This window comes from Bidens hawaiensis, unplaced genomic scaffold (assembly GCF_021521415.1).
Source record: "Bidens hawaiensis isolate Kalapana, Puna unplaced genomic scaffold, B.hawaiensis_p1.1 tig00017943_1, whole genome shotgun sequence".
Lineage (NCBI taxonomy): Eukaryota > Viridiplantae > Streptophyta > Magnoliopsida > Asterales > Asteraceae > Bidens > Bidens hawaiensis.
In genome coordinates, this window is record NW_027492708.1 from 19435 (window position 1) to 47195 (window position 27761).

The 27761-nt window shown below is 33.6% G+C and overlaps 1 protein-coding gene and 1 pseudogene across 1 annotated transcript; both read right to left on the reverse strand.

The window, feature by feature from the left end:
• Positions 1–675: 675 nt before the first annotated feature.
• Positions 676–2378, reverse strand: LOC143555016 (UDP-glucuronate 4-epimerase 6 pseudogene; annotated as a pseudogene).
• An 11519-nt stretch (positions 2379–13897) lies between these two features.
• On the reverse strand, positions 13898–27666 carry LOC143555017 (DNA repair protein RAD50-like). The gene is given in 28 exon segments (XM_077044659.1): positions 13898–14178; positions 14252–14380; positions 14446–14579; positions 14656–14718; positions 14785–14935; positions 15006–15058; positions 15156–15281; positions 16183–16507; positions 16602–16771; positions 17299–17500; positions 17820–18028; positions 18321–18530; positions 19033–19162; positions 20154–20268; positions 20398–20525; positions 20995–21087; positions 21183–21207; positions 21210–21393; positions 21477–21584; positions 21665–21769; positions 22924–23094; positions 23178–23356; positions 23802–24030; positions 25401–25515; positions 25731–25906; positions 26182–26349; positions 26621–26707; positions 27534–27666. Coding segments are annotated over 28 exon segments (3948 nt in total). The 5' UTR covers positions 27657–27666; the 3' UTR covers positions 13898–14138.
• Positions 27667–27761: the final 95 nt, after the last annotated feature.

A 27761-nucleotide genomic window follows, 5' to 3' on the forward strand; every position in this document is an offset into this window, starting at 1 on the left:
GGCCATACAGTCATTACCATCCTTTTAAAATGTGAATTTATTTAATACAAAACTTTATGTTTATAATATAAAATTATTAAATAAAATCATTATCCAACTAGTTATTTATATTTAATATTTTACAGGCATTAAACACCCGACCATCAATTTATTTTCATTGCATATATACTCACTCATGTCACCCTCACGGACTCACGTAACAAGTTTCTACACTTAGAACTCACAATGCTACTAGTTAGACTTTGATCGATTATTGATACTGAACGCTGTCTTGTTAATCTTTTCAAATAACTCTTAACGTATAAGATCATATCTCACATAAACATATTTATACGCATAAAACAACTTTTTATCAAGTTTTAACCAATTTAGTGGCTAAGACATCATTTTTTAATAAAATAGATATAAGGGGTGTGTTTAAAATAGCTTAGGGTACATACTTTTTAGACAAAAGTGTATTAAAAGTTAATATTATTAATCCTTAAACTTAAGCCTACATAGTCATATTATTTAGAAAAGAGAGAAAACTAATATGGATTTTGTTCATGTGTCGTGTATAGGCCATTTCAAAATATCCCAAAAATATACAAATATCACAATAATCAAAATAATGAAAGTGACTTATCATAATTTTGTTGAAATTACAACATACACCCTTGAATTGCACCCTTTCTCTTTTAGGCACAAAATAATTTTATCTTTAGATTTACATCTAACAACACATTATTACAAACTCTCACCCCTTCATTTCTTAGATCTACACTTCTCCCCCTTCACACCCTTATTATGACATTGTATGTAGTAATGTAACTATGCATGCATATATCTATATATCTTCCATTGCTTTGGAATCAATTTCCATCCAAGCAAACATTGTAACCAAATCGCCCTTCGATACGACGCCATAGTTGCTTCATCGTCTTCACCCAACGACAAAACATCAACGGATCGGAATTATACTAAGAATTATAACTTAGGGGCAAACTCGATAGAAGAAAAGTTCAGGGGCAAAATCAGAAACCGTGAAAGATTAATTAACCCGATTAATTCGAATCGCTAACTCCCTTTTTTACCCGTGGCTTGATCCCATAATAACTAACATACCACTTAACAAACTTCCTTAACCCGGTCGCCAAGTCGGTAGTCGGCTTATACCCGAAATCCCTATAAGCCAAGCTCACATTCGCATGAGTAAACGGAACATCACCGTTTCGAGGCATCTTAATTATTTTCTTTTTAGCCCTCACATTTAACAAACTTTCCAAAATCGACACCAACTTCCCCACTGACACTGGCGACGTGTTCCCCAAATTATATATCCGTAACTGCGCCGGCCCCCGCTTCTTCCCGCCTTTCCCCGTACTCTTCTCCGCGGTATCCAACGCCCCCAAACACCCTTTCACAACATCATCGATAAACGTGAAGTCACGCGCCACCTCTTTCTCATCTTGTGTTTGGTATATGTTAATTGTCTTCCCTTGAAGAATATCTTTAGTGAAAAAAAAGTAAGCCATATCAGGCCTTCCCCACGGGCCGTATACGGTAAAAAAACGTAGGCCCGTAATGGAAAGCCCGTAAATATGGTTATAAGTATGGGCAATTTCTTCACCGGCTTTTTTAGTAGCCGCGTAGAGACTCGCGGGTTGGTCCGTACGGTCAGACTCTGAAAACGGGTTTTCGGAGTTGAGACCGTACACAGAGCTGGATGACGCCCAGACAATTGACGGCTGGGGGTCCGCGTTTTTTGAGGTTTCGAGGAGGTTAACCAATCCAGCAATGTTGGATTTAATGTAGGATTGCGGGTTTTGCATCGCGTAGCGTACGCCAGCTTGCGCGGCTAAATGAAGCACATGGCTAAAAGGTACTATACTGAAAAGCTTTGACAACAATTCGGCGTCGTTTAAGTCGCCTTCGACTATAAAAATCTGGTGTAATTTCATTAACTCTTGTCGTGCACGTTTCAGTGAAGGGTCATAATAAGAGTTAAAATTATCCAAACCCAACACACCGTCACCGCGTTTTTTCAAGGCTAACGAGCAGTGAGTGCCGACGAAGCCAGCGGCACCGGTGACGAGGACGGAGAAGCCGTTGGGTCTACGTGGCGTTGAGGAGCGGCGGACTTGTTTCTCCCAGGCGGCGCCGGAGCCGTAGAAGGCGGAGGAGAGGATGTTGGAGGTGAGGAGGCGGTGGTTGGTGGAGGTGACGTCAGCGGGCGGGGGGTGGTTGTTGAAGGTGAAGAATATTAAGAGGAGGGCGAATAAGAGGGTGAGGCGGAAGAGGAGTTTGGAGGAGGCGGAGAGGAGTTTGGAGGTGTTGAGTTTGCGGACGTAGGAATTGTAGCTTGTGGCTTTGCTGCTGGTGTTTGGTGGTGAAGCCATGGATTGGGTGAAGCTTGAGACTGAGAAATGGAGGAGATGATAATATAAAGGGTGGGAGAATGAAAGAGTAAATGGTTATTTGTTTTTATTTATGCTGACGTGTACACGGTCTATTCTTTTTTTTTTTTTTTTGGTTGAATTTGGGTATTTATTAGTTGTTCAATTATTTAGGTAGGTCTGTTTCTGAGAAACAACAAAAAATAATGAGAACGTTTTGAAAGGATTAATAGAAAGTACAGAACTACTCGTGTATCGAATGGAAGTATCAACTATCAAAAGCTGTTTTTGATACATTAAACTTATTAAAATTAATGCTCAGATGGATTCAAAGGCGAAGGCGAAAAAAATTTGAACCCTAAATTAGTTTAATAATTGGGTTTAAACATTAAGATTACATAGTTTTTTAAAATATATCTACCTATTCTAATAAAGTAAAATAAATGGGAACACTTGTTATGTTTTGGTTAATTCTCACAAATTTTTTCTCTCCAAAACTAATATACCTTAATATATGTAATAAATCAGTAATTATTCACTTTTCTTTACAATATATTTATATAATATCTATATTTTTTTATAAATATAAATATTAACATATTATTTTACTATATATTTCAAAATACTTGGTGAATTCCAAAAATCAACAACAAATTATGTTTCTCAAATGAAAATTGTTTCGGGTTTTTTGTGGAAGTTAAATTTCATTTTATGGGTCAAAAGTTGGTTAATAGATTGTTTGGTACAAGTTAACTACATTTATGTCAAAATTTGTTGCAGGTCAAAAATGAAAATTTTGAGTATTTTTAAAAGTTTGAGAATGCAAAATAGATTTATCGTTAAATCTGTTATGAGTTCAAAGTGTTGACTTTAAAATGTCAAAAATACGAAAGTTAAAATTTTAAACATGATTCGGGTTTCAAATTTATTTTTAAGGGTAATTTTTGAAATAATCAAAAGGTTTGGGATTTGGCAAATTGACTGTTTTTCCCTCAACTATTAAAATTTAAGAAAAGGTTGCGAACACTTTCGACATGCCACCCCATGCCTATCAATTCTTCTAACTTTTATCAAATTTGAAATATATATGTCAACATTAACTTTTCCTTTAATGGTGATCAAAACGTTGTATCGGAAGCATGTCATGCAAAACTATGCTCAAATGAAACAAAATATTCACAAAATTGAATTGGTTAACATACTATTTTTTAGGTTGTCAAGAAGCTCTTTAAAACTTGGAAAAACATAGTTTTTGAAGAACATCCATTGCTACAATTTTGGTTAAATTGATAAATATATCAATAAAGGTAACGCCTCTTTTGTATTTAGGCTGAGTGGTTAGAACTACAATCGTATTAGAAGTCTTATTTTCGAAATTGGTTCATAACCAAAATTCTTTCAATTATACATATATAACACCGAGAATGAATTTTTCAATAGAAAGAAGCATTCTCGAGTACGATTTTGCACGGACATTTTTTTTATTAAGTATATTTAAAAAAATCATTATGTGATATATAAAAAATCAATTTATGTACACATTGTATAGATATAAGTATAGATGTAATATATATATATATAATTATTTGTTTTACTTATAATTTTATAATTTGAATTATCCCGTGTGTGACACGAGCTCTAAAACTAGTATGTGTGTGTGTGTATATATATATAATTTTTATGTATATTCTCATTACCATAATAATCAAAAACAACCAAACGATTTATGATGAAGTGGCAGGTAAGCGGGTAACAAGCTGCGCCGCAACCCCCTTTTGGATAGCAAACCCAACCCTGCTAAAAACAAAGTTTTGATTCTTATGGGCCGATAAATTACTATGCATGACTTTCTGAACTCCGTTTAGAAGGTCCACGACATCTGGAGCTAAGTAACTAAAAGTGTAAAAGGCAAATGGAATAAACACGTGTTGATTCTCCAAACAAGCTTTCTCGTGTTTAAAAGAAATTTGGGCCTATCGGGTTGTCGGGCCGTGGGCGGTCGACCGCCTGGGCCTATCGTGTTCTTTAAGTGATGTTTATTGTTAACTAAGAATAAGAATGTACATGCATATACAAATATTTGAGATGCAACTTTGTTCTTTAAGAACATTAAGAGTTTAATACTCTTAACCAAAATTCATTCGAGTGTTCTTTAAGCAAAGTATCTTAATTTGATAGTTTTTATACCTTTCATATAGTAAAAGCTATAGTGTTTGTGTAATTTTATAATTCTCAAAAGTGTTTTTTCAGATCAATTTGTACATAATGGTAATTGATTCTCACCGATGTGACGTGATATGAGTCGGGAGTTGAGCACATTCTAATTATAAATTGGAGACATCAAACTTGGTGTAAGAGGCTATTGATCAAATCTAGCTCTTGTGTATGTTATTCATGGTTTATTCTAAGATTATAAAATGCGACCTGTGTTACAAAATTATTAATAAAAATATGAAAAGAATTATCATGATGTCTAAAAGAGTTATACTAAATCAATGAGCTATGACGATACATATATGCATTTGATAATGTTGATCATCTCGAATGTGCTTAATACTAAAAACCAGTAATTAAAACATATTTGAGACGGGATATAATACCGGAAATTGATGATATCATATACCTTATCAAATATGTTTAAATATATTTCTTATGGTATTATAGATTTTGAAAGATGAAGAGGATCGAAGTTACAGAAATAGAATGTTTACAGTTCTACACCTATATTTGATTTAACTATTTAAATCAATGTTACTAAAATGTGTAGATATTCCTCATACTATTCACAATTTAAAAACTCGATCTCGCATCTAAGTGATTTTCCAACAAGATCTTTAAACATCATTAGACTAATTAGTCGTATATATTATTGTGTTAATTTCATATTATTATTATTATTATGGACTCTTTCTATAAAAGGATTATACATTTATACATATATTTTTTATAGATGAAATATTTATTTCTGTATGTATCTATTTTTATGAAAAAAAAAATTTGATTTCAGAACAATTATAAAAATGAAAAATGTTTTGACTAGTCACCCCTTCCCACTCAACTGCATGCCAGCGAATTATGATTGTGTTTAGAATATCTTATGACATGTGAATTACTTAGTATACACTCGATCTATTCTATGTATTATTAATACTTCACTATTAATATTACATCTTCTATGTCCATACACGAGCTATAATCTTGAACCTTCTTGTCTTTTATAGCTCGTGTATAGACTATAGTAGATGCAAAAAAGTTATTGTCTGTACCTCGTCTTTTATGTTTTTAATTGAATTAAAAGCTATTGGACTATATTATTACTTTGTACCTTTAACTTTACACAACCATCAACTTTAATAAATATTCTTAAACTAGACCTGCTGTCGAATTGATGATTCTAATGATTCACTAATTCAGGAAGGAGACAAGCATTGGTGGTTTGCCACTTGATTTCACCATTTTCTTTTACTTATAAAAATCGATTGGTTTATTTGTGTTTGTACCATAACTAGAGGCAACATCGAGCGTTCTTAATTTCATCGGCCGGATATGATTCGTTTCAATACATAACTAAATACTATTCGCTTTTTTGTTAAGTATAACAATCTCGTTTTTAATTTTTCATTCATTACGTTTACAATTTGTCATGGATTGTATTGTGACTAATGTTAAATTTTGTTATGATTTACAAAATGGCTATTTAACCATTACTATTAAACGATAAAATGCGTAGGTATAATAATTATTTATCATTTCTTTCCTTTTCTTTTTTTTTTGTTTTATACTTTTTAACTTTTATTTATAATTAACTGATCAATTTATTTATTTAATAAAAGTATAATTTTCTTTATATGTTTTTATGTTGTTATATATTTTCTTGCTTAGTTTAGTTTTTTAAAGATATACATTTGACGTGGGAATTAGAACTTCTATGGATGCTAGAGGATCTTGCAAATTATTCAAGGACATAAAATATATATTTCTATATTTTTCATCTCAATTTTGAAAGATTTATGATCCTAGAAAATCACCGCACCGGTAAATCTTTATAGTTGGATATTAGTTCAAAGTACAAAACGAAGATTCAATGGCCTATGTCAGGAGTGTTCTAGACGACATTCGGGTTTAAATTTAAGAACTAAAATGACATTAATAAAGATCGACATCAAGAATCAACAATGATTATGTACGGCTCACGAAGTACATAGTTTGGAACTTGCAAGAGAGTCATGTCGTGCCGGGTCGTATTAAGAGACTAAGTATTGGTTTTCTCATAGGATTCATAACATAAATCTAAAAGTAAATATAAAAGGACATAAAGATAAGGATATAGGGGAGTTCCTTAACATGATATTCGATCATGTAATCAATGGGCAATAAAAAGTAGGTGGGAAAGAGAATGTTTTTGTTTGTGGTAACTTGAAGCATCATAATACATAGCAAATGCCATGTCAATTATGTAACAATCTATAAATATAAATTAACTTCACCTTAATTTGTTTATGTCAGTATAATTTTAATGTCCATTTTGACTTTCTCTTACCCCATAATGTTTTATACAAAAAGCAATTTTATCTTAAATATTGTAATGACACAGAAGATTAACATGACCCATTGTAACACTTTAGAAAAATCTTACATCGGCCATGGACATTGAAGATTCTTGGTTTATGTCCTTATTAATGCGTTTTAGACTTAGTTGGCTATGAAACAAATGAAAACTCCATAGTTAAGTGTATTTAGGTGGGAGCTAGTAGTATAAGTGTGCTAAATAGGGTGACTTCCACAACTAAAAAACAAATTCGTAAGCTTCTGGATGGATGAGCGGTATTGGCTTGCTGCATTAATCTTGTGATCATTGTGTTTCATGATATTGTTCTCGTTATTTGGAGATATTGCATGTTACCGTTACTGAAATAGTAAACTAATAATTGCAATGTTAGCATGGCGATGACCATATAGAGACATATAGTAACTATAATTATCATCATATAAATATTTTATTTTGTGATATCTGTAATTATTGTTCTCCTACATATATATGAATGTGAAATTGATCGCCATGATGTCAATGATAGAATATGTTGTTTTTCTTGTCTGTTTGAATTATTTTTAGTCATTATTAGATATACAACCACTTTGCAATATTTCAAGTTAACTTTATATCATAAATTGTGCTACACTTGTGTTTTGTTTTCTTGAACGACCAACAAAGCCTTGTGTACATTCATTGGCAAAAGACCACTAATGACCGCAGTCACATGTAGCATTGGTTACCTGGCCCGCCATCAATTTCAGTGAAGCCCACCTCCTGAAGGGCTTTGGCTTGCACATGACACGTTTGTTACGAAAGGGATTCGGCCTGACGACCTCTCCTAGAGAAAGCCATTGAGGACCGCCAGAGCATTGCTCCTTTGGTACTGTGGTATAGTTGCTAAAGGTATTTTTTTTCATTATATTTATACTAAAACGATATAAAAATGCTTAATTTTTTTTATACAATTTTGTTTCTTAAAAAAAAAGTAAGCATATAAGCTTATTTGAGTTTCAAAAAATTAGCAAAGCTGGTATCTAATTAAAAACGTCAACACAAGAAGACAGATTCCTTTTTTTCTATTTTCTCTTGCTGACTGAAGAGATAGGGTCCCAAAGACACCCGCAAACCTAGGTGGACCACAAACTGGTCTCAGGTCACACCCGCGGGTCTAGCCACACTAGCTTACTAGCAGCCATAGGTCCATCCACAGAACCAAGCAAAACACAAGGTCTTGGAACATACCCGCGGGTGGAATTGTTATATTAAAAGAAGGCTCCTCCACCCCCCCCCCCCCCCACGGTGAAGATAAAGGCCTGTCACCCATAAAGGAAACGTAACGCATAACGGCTAGTCTTAGAGCCAATCACAGCCCAAGATTCGTCGATGGCGAAAGCAATGACAGAAGGAATTGGGACTACATGATGGGCCAATCAACCAGTTGTCACGTCCAATCAGAAACCTCGTACGTGTTCCCCCACAAGAATAGAAGGTTTCACTAATAATGGCAGCTCGACCAATCCTTCTCTACCTCTCCGGCTATAAATACCTCACTTTGACCAACGGTTTAGGATCCTCACTTCTCAATCTCGTTACCATTGTCTCAATACTCGCACTAATTGACACGCCGGAGGATGGTTACGAGATGACCAACCCCCCCCCCCCCCCCCCCAACACACACACACACAATTCCTTTTCTTATAACGAGCTCATGCTATTTTATTTTACAGACGTAGAAGATTGTACTTGTGAAGATCAGACCATTATTGTCTTGTCTGTTGGTCTAGTTTTACATCTTGTTTATTCCCATTAAATTGGTGCATTTCAAGTCCCACAAAATGGAAATTTGTTGAATTTAGAGCTGTGTACGTGGTTAAAATGCATCATCACATTTTTAAACTTTGTTTTTTGTTTTTTTTTTCTTGTTATACATATCATTAAATGGGAGACACGCAACCTTAAAAAATATAAACACATTTGAAGTTGCGTTGATGATATGATGTTTAGAATTTAACAAGGATATACAATAGGTGGGAAAAGTTAAAATACAAATGCAGATAAAAATGAAAAGGGTGAGAAAGATTTGTGGCCACACAAAAAACCTTTCAAAAAAATTTCCAAAAAACTAATAAAGAAATCATAACTCAAAATATAAATAAAAAAATTAAAAAAACAAAAATGTTTCCCTCATCATTCTCGTTTAAAAAAAAACCCCGAAAAGACACAATGCAGAGATAAAAGACCCAATTATAACTAAAAAAAGGCACAATAAAACGCAAATATAACACAATGCCGAACAAAATATAGCACAATGTTGACTAATATAACACAATATCAAGAAAAAAAAAGACACAGAGTCAAGGAAAAAAGACACAATCAATGACGAAAATAAACACAAAATACAATGATAAACAAAAAAACACAATGATCTTTTTCACTCAATATTGTGTCTTTTTCGAGTTTTTTTTAAGAACGAGAAAGACGGTGAAAACATTTTTGTGTTTTTACTTTTTTTGTTTTTTATTAAATTTTGAGTTATGGTTTTTTATTTATTTATTTTTAATTTTTTTTAAAGGGTTTTTTTTGTGTGGCTATAAATCCTTCTCATTTTTGTCTCTCTTTGTAGAATAACTTGACCCTACAATAGGTTTATTGGATTTTAATAATCCCTATTTTATGATATTAGTCGATAATAATCCCTATTCATTTTATCGCCACCAACGGTCCAAAATTTAAAAAGTTGGCCCCCAATGGTCCCCCGTTAAAAAGGACTTAACGTCGTTATACTTTATTTCTAATTTCAAGCTAATATTTTAGAGATTTTGATTGGAATGAGAATGCGAGTCGACTAATGTAAAACTTAGTTTGAAACAACGCTCCAAAATGACGAAACAATGCTTCGATTGGGGTCTTTGATCTTACAATTAACAAAAACTAAGCCGTTTAGATCAACGTTTCGATTTAAGTTTTACACCAATCGACTCGTATCCTTTTTACAATCAAAAACCCTAAAACATTAGTTTGAAATTCGGATAAAAGTATAACGCCGTTAAGTCCTTTTTAATAGGGGACCATTGGAGACCAACTTTTTTAAATTTGGAATCGCCAATGGCTATAAAATAAATAAAAGTCTGTTTGGTATAGAGTAATGGAATGAACGGAGGAATGGAATGAACAAGAGAATGGAATGGACAAAGAAATGAAATGAATCATTACCATTTCATTGTCTTGGTTGGTTACCACGTAGGAATGAAATAAATCATAACTTTGTTATTATTTTTTTATTAATAGTAAACTATACACACATAATATGTTTATCATTAATGGAACGGTAATAGCATGATACGATATAATAATAAAAATATATTATAATTTAATAATAGCTATACTATAATAAAATAATAATAATAATGATGATAAAATAATGATAATAATAATAATTGTTAATCATTTTTCATTTCATTCCTTGAAGAAATGAAAGAAAAATCACCTTTTACTAAGGAATAAAAAATGTTATATATGAAAGGAATTGTATTCCTTAGAAATAATTTATTCCATTGATGAATGACAATCAAATTTGTTTTATTTCATTCCTTTGGAATGATTCATTCCATTCCACCTATCATTACTTAATACCAAACACTACCTAAGAATTATTATCGATCAATACCATTCGACAAGGATTATTAAAATCCAATAAACCTATATAATATAATGCCTCTTATAACTTCTTGTCAGCAAATTAATTAAGGGGCAAATCTCTTCATTCCATTATGAAATTGGCCTCATTTACAGATATTACAAATTTTGTTATCTTCAAACCTGAAAATAATCCTATTTAGGTGCACATATATGGTGTAATTAGGGTTTATTTTAATTTTATGCCGCATTTCATTTAAAAAAGAGAGATGCAACAATACAAAAATGTGTCAAAAAAATGTGATTACGGATGACAAGTTATGGTTGCCGTATTGTATTGTTGCCTTATAGAGTTTAAACGAGTTGAGTCATTCAGAAAAAAAGAGTCAAAAGAGTATATTCATGTAGTTAACCAAACTCGAAAAAGCAAAATTTCTAGTCTTCACATCGAAACGGATTGAATATATTCAAACTGAGTTATATAAATGTATACTTAATACAATTAGCATATAAAAGTAACATTGTATCATCTGTTTTTATCTCTAGTTCAGCTTAACTTTTTTAATCGGCTAAATGTTACATTCCACAACTACATAGTAATTGAGCGCTTGACATTCTATTCTACACCCTAAGCGGAATGATGCAAATCCAAAACCGATTCTATTCTACACCCTAAGCGGAATGATGCAAATCCAAAACCGATTTAAGTGAGAATAAATTCAAAAGAAATGGACGGAAAAAAAATGAGAAGCATGATTTGAAGCATTTGTATTGGTGTTGCATGAGAAAATATAAGTAGAGGATGATTCGTAGAATAAATACAAAAGACATGATCGTCTGATTTAAAGCAATGGAGAGACATGAATCCCATACCACCACCGGTCCCCACCACCGCCACATGCTTACCATTATTAGAGAGAGAAGGTGGGCCTATATATGCATATTCACATGTTACCATTAATCAATTTAATTGGTAGCTTGCTTGTGATTATTTATATGTCACATGTCCAAATTCCCTCATTGGGTTAAACAAGCATCAATTGTAGATAAATGAGTGTCAAGCAATAACAATGTCTCTTTTTCATTCACTGAATATGAATATATGTTATACTGTATTGGAATAGGTGGATTGGCTTTTATTAATCTCAGCTATCATTTATGTCATTATCGGTACCAACTATCGTATTAGATGTTGACGACCTCATTTTTTAATATATTTGTAGGGTACCAGAAAAATCACATGTTTTGCCAGAAAAATCAACCTGAATACTGCCACCACCACCAACCAATGGTTCTAGATCAACTGACTCACCACCAACTTATGCTGACAATGGTTCTAGGGTTCCAGCAACCTCAATAATTGGGGCTTTTATTAGAAAAATGTTACTAAAGGTCCGATCCAAGATTACAAAGATGTTTGGGACGAAAATGTTGAGTTTTCCAGTCAAAAATAGTTTTTCCAACGACCTGCAACTAACGGCATTAGAATTCTATTAGTCGCAGAACTTTGGAAACAAATATGATAAAAGCTGAGATCGTAAGCAACCAATTCGTTAAAGGTGGGACCAACAGTTACTATAAGATAATAGTTGAGATTAATAAAAACCAATATACCTTAAAAATATTATAAATTTCAAAGCTACTTTTTTAGTAGTTGTGTTCATACTCAAGGAAATGTGAATAGTATTAAAGAAGAATCTTATATGAGAGAGAAGAATAGAAAGATAACAAAGAAAGTTGCCTACCTTAACATGGCTAGATGGCTTTTGGATGGTGCAACCAGTAGATTGTCCTAGTGGCGGTCCAACCATTTAGGAGTTTTAAAGCTGAGTAAATATATGAGGTCCTTTTGCATTGTCTTTATTCGATTAACAATTTTAAAATTATTTAATTATTTGACCATTTAACAAAATTTGATCCGTTAACTATAAAACATAATCCAAACCTATCTTTTTGTGTCCAACTACAATATATAAGTAATTTGCCTATAAAAATAATTCAACTTAAGTTTTGTTTGGTAATTTGGATACAAAATTGCCTCATACACAATTGTGTAACAGAAAAAAAAAATCCTCGTACACATATGCTAATAAGAAAATTAAACATTAGAAAATTTGCATGAGTAGGTAATTGGAAAACAAATATAATTATCATAAAAAAAATATAGTGAAGTTAGGACAATTTTTTTGGGGGCCTAAAGGGCCTTTCCCACCACCTAGGTAAAATCTCGTAAAAAACAAAAAATAAAACGCTAGCAATGAGTATCGAACACAGGTGCTACAGGCTGCAAGATGGGAGCGTTACCAATACAACACAACAAAGGAATGCAAATACATTTGAAGTAGAAACAATATTAAATGTCTAATCATTTTTTTTTATTTTTTTGTTTTTAAAAATGAGGCCTCAAAATTTCGAGGGCCTAAAGCCCTAGCCTTACTTGCTTAACTTGTTGGGCCGGCTCTGGATTGTCCACTTATGCTATAGTGCCAATTCTGCAAGTTACCTTGGACATTGGTTAAATAAAGTCCAAAGGTCTAATACGGGAATGGCACGAAATGACTCAACACCAAGTTAAAACGACTTAGGAGTTCGGCTTAGCACGCTAATGATGATTAAGAACGCGTATAAACAAGTCCAACCCACCTGACTCATTTATGAGATCAATAACATGTTTTAACTAATCATGTTAAATGAAGTAACATGTTGACACTCGTTTACCATAATTGCGTATATACAAGTTTATAAACCAATTAACTACATCATTACTAAAGTCCCAAGAGTTTGTTAAGCAATTTATGGATTTTAGTTTTGAATAAATTAAATTTGATGTTGCTAGTTATATATTTTTAATTATTAACCATCTTTCATTTGTATTATAAATTGATTATAACTAACATGATTAAACATATCACAATCGACTTATTATATGTGTGCTAGTGGTCGAGTAAAATCGTAAATTACATGTTTAATTAAACGTGCCGTGTTTGGATTGAACAGTCGCACTAAACACGACAATGACATTTTACCAGCTCCGGCAACAGGTAGAGATCGAAAAAGGAGTGTCACGTAATTGCAGTTGTTTTCATCTCAGATCATTTATTTACTTTTACGTAACTTTTAGTACCCAATAATGGTATGCCTATCAGTCAGTGTCACGCACCCATTTTCGGAAAAGAAAATTAAATGTTAGGATCAAACTACATTTACATAAAACCGCTCACATATTAAAAACTTAAACCATTTCTAAACTAGCAAGAAAAAACAACCATGAGGCAATTGTTCATTTGCCCGTAAAGGTTAGAGACATGCGACATTAAAACATGGTGGTCATACAAATACAGGTAGGTTCCGTTTCCACATGCCTAGGTACCAACGATAAAACATCAAACATCAAACTACATTAAAGCTGGCAAATTAAACCAAGATGCACATCTATGTTAAATTTGGAATAAAGATCATTTTCATAACCTAACCAAATGCCCAAAATCAAGACAGCAAAAATAGATCACATGAGATAACCAGTCCAGAGTGGCACACTGAGTCAACACAGCAAGGTTAACCATAAATATAAACAGCTCACATCGTCTTGCAATTCAATCAAAGATCTCCTGGGCTTCAATGATGCTGTGCTGGCTGAAAAGACAACAAATTTATATTAAAATCTTAATATGTTAATTGAGAATATTATAACTTGATATAGGCTTACTGGTCATCTTTTGCAACGCGATAATATTTTTCAGCATGTTGCCGCTGACCGATAAGCTGAGCAAACCGTTCATCATGGGTGATAACTATCAGTTGAAAATTCTCCTGTCCTTTTCTATCTTCCATTATTCTGACAATCAAAGCAAGTCAACACATGAAGTTATAAAGTCAAAGCAAGACATTAAAAACGGTTACCTTAAAAGAGCTGCAGCAAGACTTTCAGCATTTGGAACATCTAGGTTGGTAGTTGGTTCATCAAGTGCTAGTATCCCACAGTTGAGACAAAACGTTTCAGCTAACGCCAGCCGTATTATAAGCGAAGCGAGTACCTTTTGACCAGCAATTATTCAAAAATATAACTTATTATCATTCAATAACACATTAACGTTTAAAGATATGACAAACCTTTTGACCAGCGCTGCATCTTCCACGCATTTCCAGCTCAGCATCACCGGTTTGCATAACGACCTAAGGTAACACAAACGATTATTTAATCTTGAGAAACAAAAACTCTGCGGTTTAGGGATCTTTTACCTTGTAACTGTAAGAACGTGTACCGCCACCTTCAGCATCTGAATGAATACTTATGTAATCTATATCTTGCCCTCTATATGTTTGCTGCCATAATTCTCTTATTATTTTATTTATTTCTTCCATTTTCATGCTGTGAAACCGCATGAGTGCCCTAATAGGAAGAAAAAACAAGAAGTAAGAAGCTAAAAAAAATATGACAATGAGGAATAAAAAGAACTCACTTATCAAGCGCACTGTAATATTTATTAAGATCCTTGTTAGCCATTTCAGTGGTCTGTAAAAAAGCATCAGGTTAATGGGATTGCAAGAGCTAAAAACTAAAGAGAAATTAACTTTATTAAAGGGAAATCAAAATAACAAGTTGGAATTACCTTGAGTTTAAGTAGCTGATCAAAATACCGTTTGTCGATGTCTTTATATTCAGGATTTTTAAGATCAATTTTGTTCTTTGATATAGCCTTCTGATATACAGCCACGGTACCACGGTACTTGTTTAGCTGCAAAATACAGCAGAATTTCACTAATAGGTGATATAACATGATTTTCACACCATTTAAAGCATGGAGGATGACGATGATAATAATAATAATAATAGTAACAAAATAGCAGTATTCAATAATGATACCACAGTCATAGTATTGACATATTTAATGGAAGTCATGATGATAATAACATTGACCACAAGATAGATCCATAATGCCGCCATAGTACTAATAAAAAGTCACATAACTTAAGTATTTGATTTGAAACCGTTTATTACCAAAAATCAAACCAAAACCGAATTATACACAGTTTTTGGATCGATATTAAACAAAAACCAAATTAGTAATTCGAATATTTGATTTTTGGTTGAACAAAATCTAGAGTCGGTTCAAACTGAATTAACCCGAATAAACAAATAACAAATAATAGTTTTTTAAATTTTGTCAAAAAAAAATATAGTTACGATTTTAGCCCAACCCAATTCAATAACAAACAAAGGTAAAAGATATATACAAAAACATATAATTGAATTCATAAAAACTAATACACACACACACACATATATTCGGTTGATTTGTTCAAGGCAGAAAAACCAAAGCGAATTCGGTTCGAACCTTACTGAATTCGATTCAGTTTGCTGCAACAGCCAAACAGGTCGCCCGGGGTTATGTCAAGGCCTTTAACGTTCCAAACGGACAAAAAAAGATTCAAAGAAACATATCAAATTGTGTACTTTTAACGAAAAAACCCCCTCTAAATCATTTTAAATACAGAAACTTATTACTGCTGTAAGATGATCAATATTTACACAACATTTAAGTATTTTAGAGAATCGATGATTCGAGTCAACCTGAACACAAATTACTCATTTACCCCTTACCCGAGCCACGCATTGCTACCTAGGGTCCCACATACCTCAGAAAGAAGTCTCTCTCTTTCTTTATTAAGTTTACCAAGATCTGCTTCAATTGCAGCACTACCACCCATAGCAAGCATTCTTTCTTCCAAAGATTCAATCTCAACAGTGCACCCGTCAACTTTTGCTAGTACTTCCCGATATTTCAAATTATCATCAATATTACGTCTTAGCTTATCTTGGTCGCGCACCAGATCCTCAGTTTTCGTTATTTCAGCCAAGAGTTCCTTTTTATTATTATTGTAGCTTTGAAACTTAGAATGTTCTAGAGCCTGTTTTTCTTCCAGGTCCTTTAGTTTCTCAGGGATGCACTCTTTTTCATACCTGTTATCAATAACAGTGGAAGTTAGCAAAGACCATTAGTTTATTATGATAAAATGACAAAATTAGCCCTAGAGAGTTGAGACCAAGAAATTGCCTTTCAATTTTGAAGACCAATTTATCAAGTGTGTCAACACCCTGAAGATACTGTCTCCTCAACTCAGATCGTTCCTCGTATTCTTCACGGATTTTATTTTTCAAGTTTTCGTAAGTGACTCTGTATTTCTCCACCTCCTTAGTTAAAGGACCCACAGCTTCTTCTAAATGCTGAAATTTAAAAAAAAAACGTAAATTGGAGAAATGCATAGTTTTTTGATAAAAAAAAGTATAAAAAACTTAAAAAGAGGTTGACAATATGGCCGGTTTACTAAAAAAAATAGATCAACTTGGTTATGTAGTAGTTAAAAAAAAAAACTTGAAGATGAACAGTGCAAACAGATTGAAAGCCGCTCAAAGTCTATATTTAATGCATACAGCCTCTTAAATTATATTATTCAAAGATTCAGTTTATTATTGTAAAAATAATGGTTCTGTAATCATGATTTGAGAGAATATTACCCATCATTTTCAAATTGAATCGTCCTTAAAGCAAACTAAAAGTTGTAAATGGGCTAATCTGGCCCGGCCCATTTCCCTGATTTAATTTTGACCCGTTATCAGACAATCTTGGTCTTGATGTCAAGTTGATATGTTCATAATAAAACAGTAAATGGGCCAACCCACCAGGCCGATGCAAAAGATCTAAATTTGACCTGTTATCCAACCCGTTCACCTTTTGACCTCTAACGAATTACCTTGATCTCAATGTCAACTTGATTTGTTTCTTCTTCCATTTGTTTAAGCTCATCTTCAACCTTCTCAAGATTCTTCAAAGCATTATCCACTTTCAACTTTTGTTCCCTCTCATGATTCCACCTTAAAGATACTCTTCGTAAATCAAGCTCCACTTCCCTTCTTTCTTCTCTTAATTTTCTCAATTCCCTTTCCAGATCTTCCCTGTATTCAACCAATTTATAATTCATTAGAAAAGAATGTGAATCCAAAACTCATTAACGGATTAATGGAAAAATGCATGCATAGGCCACCAAGTATTCAAACTGAGGTCCCCTAACCTGCTTTTTAAACATTTAAAGATTTCGCGACATGTTTTTGTCAAATCATAACCCTTCGCCCATATTTTGTATGAGCAAAACCAAATTGATACTTGAATGTAGCCTATAAAGTTGCTTTAATATTATGGTGGGCTTAGTGAAAACTTTTGAATACTTTAATGTTCTATGTCAATATTATCCCAAAACTAATTAAAGATTCTTACTTCGCATTTTCTGCAGCATTAAGCTCACGTTGCAAATCTTCCAGTGAATTCACACCTACCCCGCTGATTTCAAGTTTATGCTCGAGATCATCAACTGACCTCTGCAGCTTTTCTATTTCACCAAGAAGTCTGTCACACGTGTCTACAGGTTGCATTAAGGATTCAACTGCGTCTTTATCTGAACTTATTTGAGCTAAAACACCCAATACCTAGATAATTTATTAAACTCTGTTAAGAACAAGTTGACCATGTGGAAATGTCTAGAAATACAAGCAATAAAAATACATGATAAAAATACAAGTGAAGGAAACATATATGCAGGGGTGTGCAACAGACAGATTACTGGACATTAACCAGAATCTAAGATTTTAAACAAAATAACCAGACCGAGCTTAACCATTTCCAGTTTCATTTGGTGGTTTCAATGGGAGGGTCTGACTTTTACACACCTCTGCATGCATGAAACAAAATTTCGTATGGAATTCAGTCATCAAGAATTACATCATCAAGGGCTTGAGTCTTTTGTTCCAACTCCTCTTTCAGCTCATTCTTATTCTTCTCTGCAGTGGGAATAGATTCTTTGCATATTTTATTGTATTCTTCATACAATAGACGAAGTTTTTCCAGCTGTTGAAAGTTAGATTCTGCTTCTGAAGATTCCACCGCTAATGATTTCATACGCTCAGTAGAAGTTGCAGACTTGACCCTTTGCTGAAAATAAAATGTAATTGAAGGGCTGTTTTGGTAAAAGAACAACATAAACAACACCTCATTCAAGGATTTAACTTTAGAGATAATGTATTAATGCATTATACATTAGGTCACACAAGTATTCAAAAGTTTTCATTAAAGCACCCTAATACTAAAGCAACTTTAGAGGTTACACTAAATCTACTAATAATAATTGACTCTATGACAAAAATGCCCTTAGATCTACTCAAATATGTTTGACAACCCATCCGGAGTTGATTCTTTTGAGTAAAATCAGAAGCATGCTTTGTCATTTTTACTACCCAACATGTCATAAGCTTTAAAGTTGAAGGCATTTTGTCATTTTACAGCTATTCAGCAAGTTTTTCACCAAAATCTGCATAAATGAAGATATTGTTTTGATAGCTAGGTGACCTTAAAGAAACTAATAATACTTGAGTGGCAAATTTCTAAGTTATCCTTTATATTTAACATAGTCGACAATGTAAGTAATGAAATTAACCTTTTTAACAAATTCGTCTTCTTCTTCAGCAGAAAAAGAACGTTCACAACAAGGGCATATATGGTGTGCACGAGCAACTCTTTCAAAAGGATCAAACATCTGCCGCATGCCATCAGCAATGTTGTACTTGCTGTCACAAATGTTAAGTAAATTCAGTTAGCAACATAATACAAAAAAGCTCTATGAAACAAATTGAAAATCACCCTTAACGAAACAACCTAGATATTGCTTTGATAATATAGAACTTGTAATCATGTATACACATTAATAATCTATAAAAACAAAAACAAAAAGCATTTAAGGGTCAAGTCAACAGCCAGCCTGGAGAGTTACAACTGGCATGCTTGAATATGGTCAGTTCAGGTCACATTTTATCTCTGACAGGCCAAATGTAAAAAGTTAGGGGAAAACAAAAACTGGTCAAATGGGTTCAGGTTACATTTACAGCTGATTCACTAAACATGGGTTAATTCAAGTTATCTGCAAGTCAAAGGCGAAAAGTTCACCAATATCAAAGTGGGTTGGTAGCGACCAAAGTGTTATTTGAATTGTTTTCAACCATCTATTTCAAATTAGTGAAGAAGTTAGACATGTTTTTAATGGTATTTTTGCAGTCAAACCAAAGTGTGTTACTACAGATGGTTTCAATCTTCAAAACTAGTTACTGAGGTTGAACCAGATTAAATACTGTTTTGATAGTACAGTTTCTATAGTCATATTTAATTCATTAATCACCTATAAAATCCGGGAAAAAAAATGAGACAAAAGGTATTGATGGTCAAGTCAACCCAACCTAACAAGTTTTCAGCATATATACTTAAAATACATCGATTCAGGTTATATTTTATATCCAACAGATTATTTGCAAAAATTTAGTTACCAAAAGTGTTTACCCAAAGAGTTCTTCGAATGTTTTTAACTTTCAAAATCCATTTACTGAAAATCAGATACTGTTTAGAAAGTAAGTTCGTGTAGTCATATTTCAATACATTAATCATCTATAGAAAGAAAAAAAGCAAACATGAAAGTATTGATGAGTCAAGCCAACCCGACCCATTTTGACATGTTACACAACTTCCTTTGGCACGTTGAAACGAATGAGTAAGGTAAGATAATCTAACCTTTTGTGGACATCTCTTTTTTCTTTAGCCGCATCGAAGACTTTAATATAACAGTCGATGTTGGCAGACTGCGGATCTAGAGTTTGAAGCTTTGATTCAATAACCCTCCTCCTAGCTGCAATATAATTGGAAACATTTAAGGTGATAGAATAAGAATATTAAAGTACTTATTTGTTAATTTTAACAGTTCGTCTTTTAACACAACTCAACAGAAGAAAATTTAGAAGCTCATAAAAAGGCTTACAGTCTTTATCCCTTTGAAGTTTGGCCAAATTATTATTAACTTCTTGTAATTTTAGTTGCACTGCATTGACATCTTTGTCAGCTTCACGGGACTTTGAATTCAAATCCTCAAACTCCATTGTAATCGCACTGCACTAAAAAGTGATGATCAGAATATAAATCTACCATCGTTTAACGAGGTAAATAAATGTAACTACCGAACTTATTAAAGCATCATAAATCAGTTGATAACTAAAGTATTAACCATAGCCACACATCATATGAAAAAACTCAAGGCTTAATAAAGACTACTCACTTGAGGGAATCCTATCCTCACTACTTTACATCAACTATTATACTGTCGTTTGGTTACTTCAAATAACAAAACCCGTTATTTTACAAATCCATGATGTCATACTTATAATCACTACCCACTTAGATTATTGTAAGGAGAGAAAGAGAGAAGACAAGACAAATTTATCAGAAATCAAATATGGCCAGAGTTGTAAGAGGGCTTGCTGTATAATTGTGTCCAAAATTGGATCACAAAAATGTATGCATGTTAAAGTTTTATAATATGCAGATGTTTATAATAAAACATGCGTAGAAGAGAGATAACCTTAAAGCTTGAGTGACTTCTTTCTTCAGATCTTTGTCAAGAGGCAGCCTCCCTTTCAAGACACCTCTTATTTTATTCTTGTGTTCATCCATTCTAAAATGTTTAAATAAAGACGTTAGCAACGACCAAGGATTAGAGAAAGCTAAAAGTTTGTACTAGAGATAAAGAACATAAGATTTTCAACTTGCATTTTTTTGTGTTTTTTCTTGAGCTTTCCAGCTCGTCTTTCTTATAATTTAGTGTAAATCTCTCTTCGGAGTCTGCATTTATGATATCTTTCTCACGACCAAGATCTTTAATTTTTCTTGCAAGAACATCTACTTCAGCAGACTTTTTCTGTATTTTAGGATCAAATTCTCCTTCGACAAGCAGCTTACTCAATCTTTCAACTTCACTACCCTACCAAGTCCAGAAAAAGATCGGATTCAGATTAAGTCGCTTATAATAAGAACAGCGATACTGCATGGTATAAGGACCATTACCAACTTCCTTTCTTTCTGATCAATCTGGCGTGCATCATGCTCAGAAATTTCAAGCTCCAAATTATCACGCTCAATTTCTTTTTCTTTTCTCCGACTTATTATGCCAACCTGCATAAAGTTACAAACTTAGTGCAATTCAGATACTGGTGAATAAATAACACTTTAAGAGTAAATCTCTGCACGCAAACCTTTATTTCTGATTTAGCACTCTTTTGAGCCTCTACAATTTTGCATCGGTCGCTTGACTCAGTGTAGAGATCCCATGCTACCTTAAGCTCTCCATCCATGGATCTCTGAGAAATGATTAGATCCATTACTATATATAATTAAAAGCCATAGGTTGGTGCCACGGTGGTTTTGATTGGTTCACATGGCACCAATCCTATGTTGGCACTTCAGTTTTTTTTTATGTTAAATTCTTTTTAGCCTACAATTAATCGTCGATAACAACCAAATTCTATTTTTACGATTAAGTGCCGATGCCGTCGATACCAACCAAATTCGTGTCGGTTCGCCGCCGCAAAGCGCGGGTTTTTGTTATCGTCGATATCATCCAATGATTTCGGCCAAATTCGCGTTAACTCGTAGCCGCAAAGCGGGCTTTTTTGTTCGTAGCTAGTTTTATTTTTGTCCGACTATTTCGGAAGAATTCGCGTCATTTCTTGCAATTTGGTGTGGACGCTTTTTTTTTCTTTTTTCGGTTCCATGACCCGATACCAACCAAATTCGTGTAGGTCTGCCACTGCAACACAAGACACCGTCTTTTCCGGCCGATTTCAAATCAATTCTTAACATTTAAAAGCAAAAACACCTAGTTTTATATTAATTAGTAAAGTATAAAACTATATAGTGATAGCCACACACCTAGCAATTTAACTGGTTGTAGAAAATGGAGATCCACAATGTTTCAAGTAGAGGTGGGAACTTTGATCAGGTTACTTATGTATAGGTTGATAGTTGATACGGGTTATGTTTTAATTCTTATGAGGCAAGCTGGTTTAAGTTTAAAAAAAAGGAGTAAAAAGAAACGGGACTAGCATCGCCCAAAGTGTATTTTAAATTCTATAAATTTCTTAAATCATTTTACTCAAATAAGTGAATTGTTATTGAAAAATAGAACTGTTGAAGTCACGCTAGTCATTTATATAAAATAACTTTGGACATGTGTTTTGGGTCAACTAGGCCCAACTCATCATTTCAACCTCTAGAAAAGAAGTTACTTGTCTTAATCCTAACAAGGCTGACTCATGTTGCCACCTCAAGTTTTCAGAATGAAACATCAATTTTTATGCATAAAAGCAGACAGGTGCCACAAGAAATGGCACTGAGGCCTTTTAGTTAAAAACTCAGATCTGCTGTAAAACATGCATGTTGCAGGGGTGTCGTTAGATAAAAATTCTGCTTCTACTTAAAATTATATTCATCAAAGAAAATAAAAAGAAATTACCTTTTTCTCCTCTAGATCACGATCAATATCATTCAATCTTGATTTTATTCGACTTATATGATTTGACGCAATTTCATTGCTATAAGGAGCTTTTGGAAGATACCCCAAATTGTGTTGCTTGTAAAGCTCCTGTATTGTCAAATCTCTCTCCTTCTTCAAGTCCATATAACTCTTAAGACCAAAAAAGAAGTGCTAGTTACTAACAAAATACAAAATATAAAAAAAATAAAATCAGTGTTAAGTAGTATAAATACTTCAACTTCAGTCTGAAGCTTGCTGACTTTAGCAATGTAATCATTGATTTGATTCTGAGACATAGAGCTTTTCGTATCTATGTCCTTGACTTCTCTCTTTAATTTGTTGATTTTATCTTGTAGAACTGCTATCCTTTCACTGAACTTGGCGTTCCATTCCCTTAATTCTTCATCGGTATCTATTCAGAATCACAACAACGTATAACAGCCATAGAAAATATACAGAACTCCCAAAAGAGACAATTAGGGACTGCTAATAAATTAAGACTAGAGGTGGCAAATTAGGCATGTTGAGCATGATGCACAACGGGTTAGAATGAGTAATTTTATTGCAGGTCTAAATGATCCGGTAAATAATTAACATATCAATTAAGATTATAAACCTAAATTATTCAAAATATAATCAGATATTTTGGATAAAACGATGAAAGAGGTTCTAAGCACTTGATAACATTTTCAGTGGCTTTTGACCCTTTTGACCCAGTCAACCCACTAGACCTGTTTCTAACTTAGTCAAGCATTTAAACCGTTAGAGAAGATACAATAAAACCCAAATCGGCCTATTTTTAAGCAAATGGGTCAAAATCACCACCTCAAACCAGAGTAAGTGCATAAGTTACAAACCATCATTCTCTTCTTCTAAATCTCTATAACGGCTCTCTTTCTCCTGGAATAAAGTGTTTCTTTCAGCTGTCTTTGTGGCAACCTGATCTTGAAGCTTACGCAATTCCTTCAGTGTAGCTTCCGTTTGACGAATTTTGGTATCCACATTTTGGATATTTTGTTCTAAATCCAGCATTTTACTGCCTAATCTTTCTGATTCTTCTTGATCTTGGGTAATACTTTGTCGAAGCTATAAGACCAAAAAGTCTAAAATCAATGAAAACAAACCCAACAAAAAGTTTAAGACAATCCAAATTTCAGACACACTGATACATTTCTGGTGATTGTATAACCAAGCAGACTACCTGTAAAGAGTGTGCAATTATTGTCATTACATGTGTAACGGTCATGTGAAGTACTATATATAGGGGTGAGTTCAATAGAAAACTCCAAAAAAGTGGGGAACTGGGAAACTCAATCTTATACCATCCATCTAATCTTATGGTGCACCTTTTGTGTTTATCCTCTACATCCCACATGAGCTTATCAAACTAAAAAACCCTCGAAAACTAACCCCCCCCCCCGCCAAAAAAAACCTAACCCCAACCCTAGAAAGCCTAACCCTAAAAACTAAACTAAACCCGAAGGCTAAACCAAGATTTTTTTTTATTTTTTGGGAACAAGGGATGCTAAAACATTTTGGTTCTTTTTACTTTTCTATTTTTTTTTCTTTTTTGTTTTATAATTTTTTATAGTTTTTTTAGGGGTTTTTTTTCTTACAAAAATGTTGTGATGTAGATGATCGAAGGTGCACCATAAGATGAAGGGAGATGATCAAGGGCTGGGAAGAGGGTTCCCCAGTTCCCCACCTTTTTGGAGTTCCCTTTTGAACCTATATATATATATATATTGGCGTGTGTATGTATGTATAAACAGTTTGAAAAAAGCATGTGATTCCTATAAATGTTTTAAACAATGACACTTATATACTGCTTAAAAAACCCATCTGATGTAACCAACTTATTAGAAAGACCATGCAAATTTCTATGATTCTTAAAGAATGGTGATATGAATACACTTAATATGCATCCATGTAATACCTTACCGGCTTATCCTTTCAATAACTACTTAGCAACAAGAGCAAATTATGCAAATGACTGATGTTATTCACTTCACAATCTGAAGCCCATGTATGATTTTCATCAAGCTATTTATACAACTATGATATACATTATTCGCTACTCTAATTTGAAACTTGCTTTAAAATTGAAAGTAACAAACTAACAATACAGTAGCGTTCTGAGCCAAACATAGATAGTACTGAAATTCACATAGTTCATCTAATAAATTCACATAACAGTTCATCTAATGCTATTATACAGTTCGCGATCTGAAGCCCATGTATGATTTTCATCAAGCTATTTATACAACTATGATATACATTATTAGCTACTCTAATTTGGAACTTGCTTTTAAATTGAAAGTAACAAACTAGCATTGCAATAGCGTTCTGAGCCAAACATAAATGATAGTACTGAAATTCACATAGTTCATCTAATAAATTCAAATAACAGTTCATCTAATGCTATTATACTGAAATTCGGAATGAAAAGTATAAACCTTGTATGCAGCATCTTTCAAGAGTTGAACCTTCTCTAAATCCTTTTGAGAAAGTCTTATCTCCTGAGCCTGATCCTTGTGAAGCTTTTTGATAACCTCCAAGGCCTTTGTATATCTTTATGTCCAAATTTGAAACAAGAAAGGGTGAGAAACCAGGCCCAAGAAAACAATTAAGCCTTTAAAAGGTCAACTGAAAGGCAGCGTGTAAAATGCAACATGTAGTATAGTTTCGTGTGTTAAAACATTCAAAAAGGCAGCCGTTCTAGAAACGTATATAAGTTATTACAGTTTCAAAATAACTAAGGTTATAAACAAAGATCAAGGGAGTACTTTGTAGCCGAGAAAATGTCATCAAATTTCTTTTTCAAAGTTGAAGAATCTTGTAGAGGCCAATTGGCTTCATCTTGGTGTACAAATATAACATTTTCAAGAATAGCTTTAGAGACACCCATTAGAGCAGGGATTTCACGGTCCATGTCAGCACACCGATAGCTAAGGCACACTTTCTGCATTTATAAAATTATTGAATGTTAGATTGAACACATAATTACTAATCTATACGTACCAGAACCACACAAATTCACTTATTTTATGAAGCTGGAGTACTTCAGTCGTACTGAAAACATTAACAAGAACTTATACAACTGGACATAGATAGATTCAATCATGAGTGATGAGTAGCGGATAGGAAGTGCTCAAAACTACATGCAATTAAGATCAATTAAATGAGACAGAAAGTTGTTTGTGCAAAGTTTAAATTCATGTTGAACCATTAACAAACCTCTCCGGTGTGAGGATTTATAGTCTGCAACACACTCTCAATTGCCTTGTATTCCATCTTGGAAGCCTTCTGAGTCAACTGGAATGATCTTATACACACCACATCTTTACCCGCTGCTGTCTTGAAACGCAGCTTTATTTGAGCCTTTGTTTCTGTTTCCCCTGCAACCTACACCACACATTCCATCCATTTAATATCATTGCATAAATCATAACCATAAAAAGCTAATACACATTTGAAGCCCCAATCGGCCCAGCTTCTTCACAATTTCTTTTTTCAGACAAAGCAAGCTTTCAAAAAGCTGTTTTATATGATTCCTTTGTAATGCTAGACACCTCACAAATCAACAGAAACATTTGAAAACAAACTTACAAAAAACCACAAAGAAATCCAGTGATAAATAGCGTGTGTATACACACATAAATAGAGAGGAACAGACCTTAGGATCATGGATAAAACTCTGACCAGACCTAGCATTCGGTGGCAATTCACCAGTACACGATAGCTTCAAGCACTCAATAATAGTCTGTGAACCAAACCAAATCATAATCAGCTAAAAATGTAAAATCAGCATAACACAATAATCATGATCAGTATCACATTCCATAAACCCTAACAAGAATTCAAGTAACTAGCCAAAGCATTTTGCCTCGTGAAATGGAGTAGAAATAGTATAACATCTAGCCGTATGAAACAATAATCAAAAAAATCTAAGCATAACAATCATGATTAGCATCGCATTCCATGAAGTAAAACTGGATTTATCAATCCCAACTTTTTGAGGTTCACCGATAATAATCCCACCTTAAAAAATTGTTTCCATCGATCCCACCTTTCACACTATTTGCTTCCGTTGGACCTCCATTTAAAAAGAAAATTAAATCCGTTATTTTTTTCGAATTTCAAACTGATGTTTTAGAGCTTTTGATCGGAATGACTAACAAGTCGATTGATGTGAAACTTACCTCGAAACAGTGCTCCAAACGACCTGACTTTTGTTAATTCAAAGTTTAAACACCCAAATTAATGCACTGTTTCGTCATTTGGAGCACCGTTTCGAGGTAAGTTTCACATCATTTGACTCGTATCCTCCTTCCGATCAAAAGCCCTAAAGCATAAGCGTAACAGAGTTAAGTTCTTTTTAACGGAGGTGGGACCGGTGGCAGCATATTTCGAATTAATAAAATCCAATTCTCCTTCCATAAACCCTAGGAAATAACTAGCCAATACACTCTGCATCATGAAACTGAATAGAAACAGTATAACATATAACCGTATTAATCAATAATAATCAGAGAAAACCTAAACCTAAATAAGTAAACAACAATAATAATCAGAAGAAAATGCATTACAGTTTTGCCGGCACCGTTAGCACCGACGATGAGCGTTAACGGCTTGTAGAAAGTGATGACGTTACGGTTCTCCGGATCGAAGCTCCGGATACCTTTTATTAACATCTTATCTACCGTACTCATTTTGCAAGCCTTCCGTCCGTTTGGTTTAATTACTTATGGCTTGACGACGGTACTGAAATCGGCATACGATATGATGACGCGTGCTTGAGTTCGATTACGCCGGCG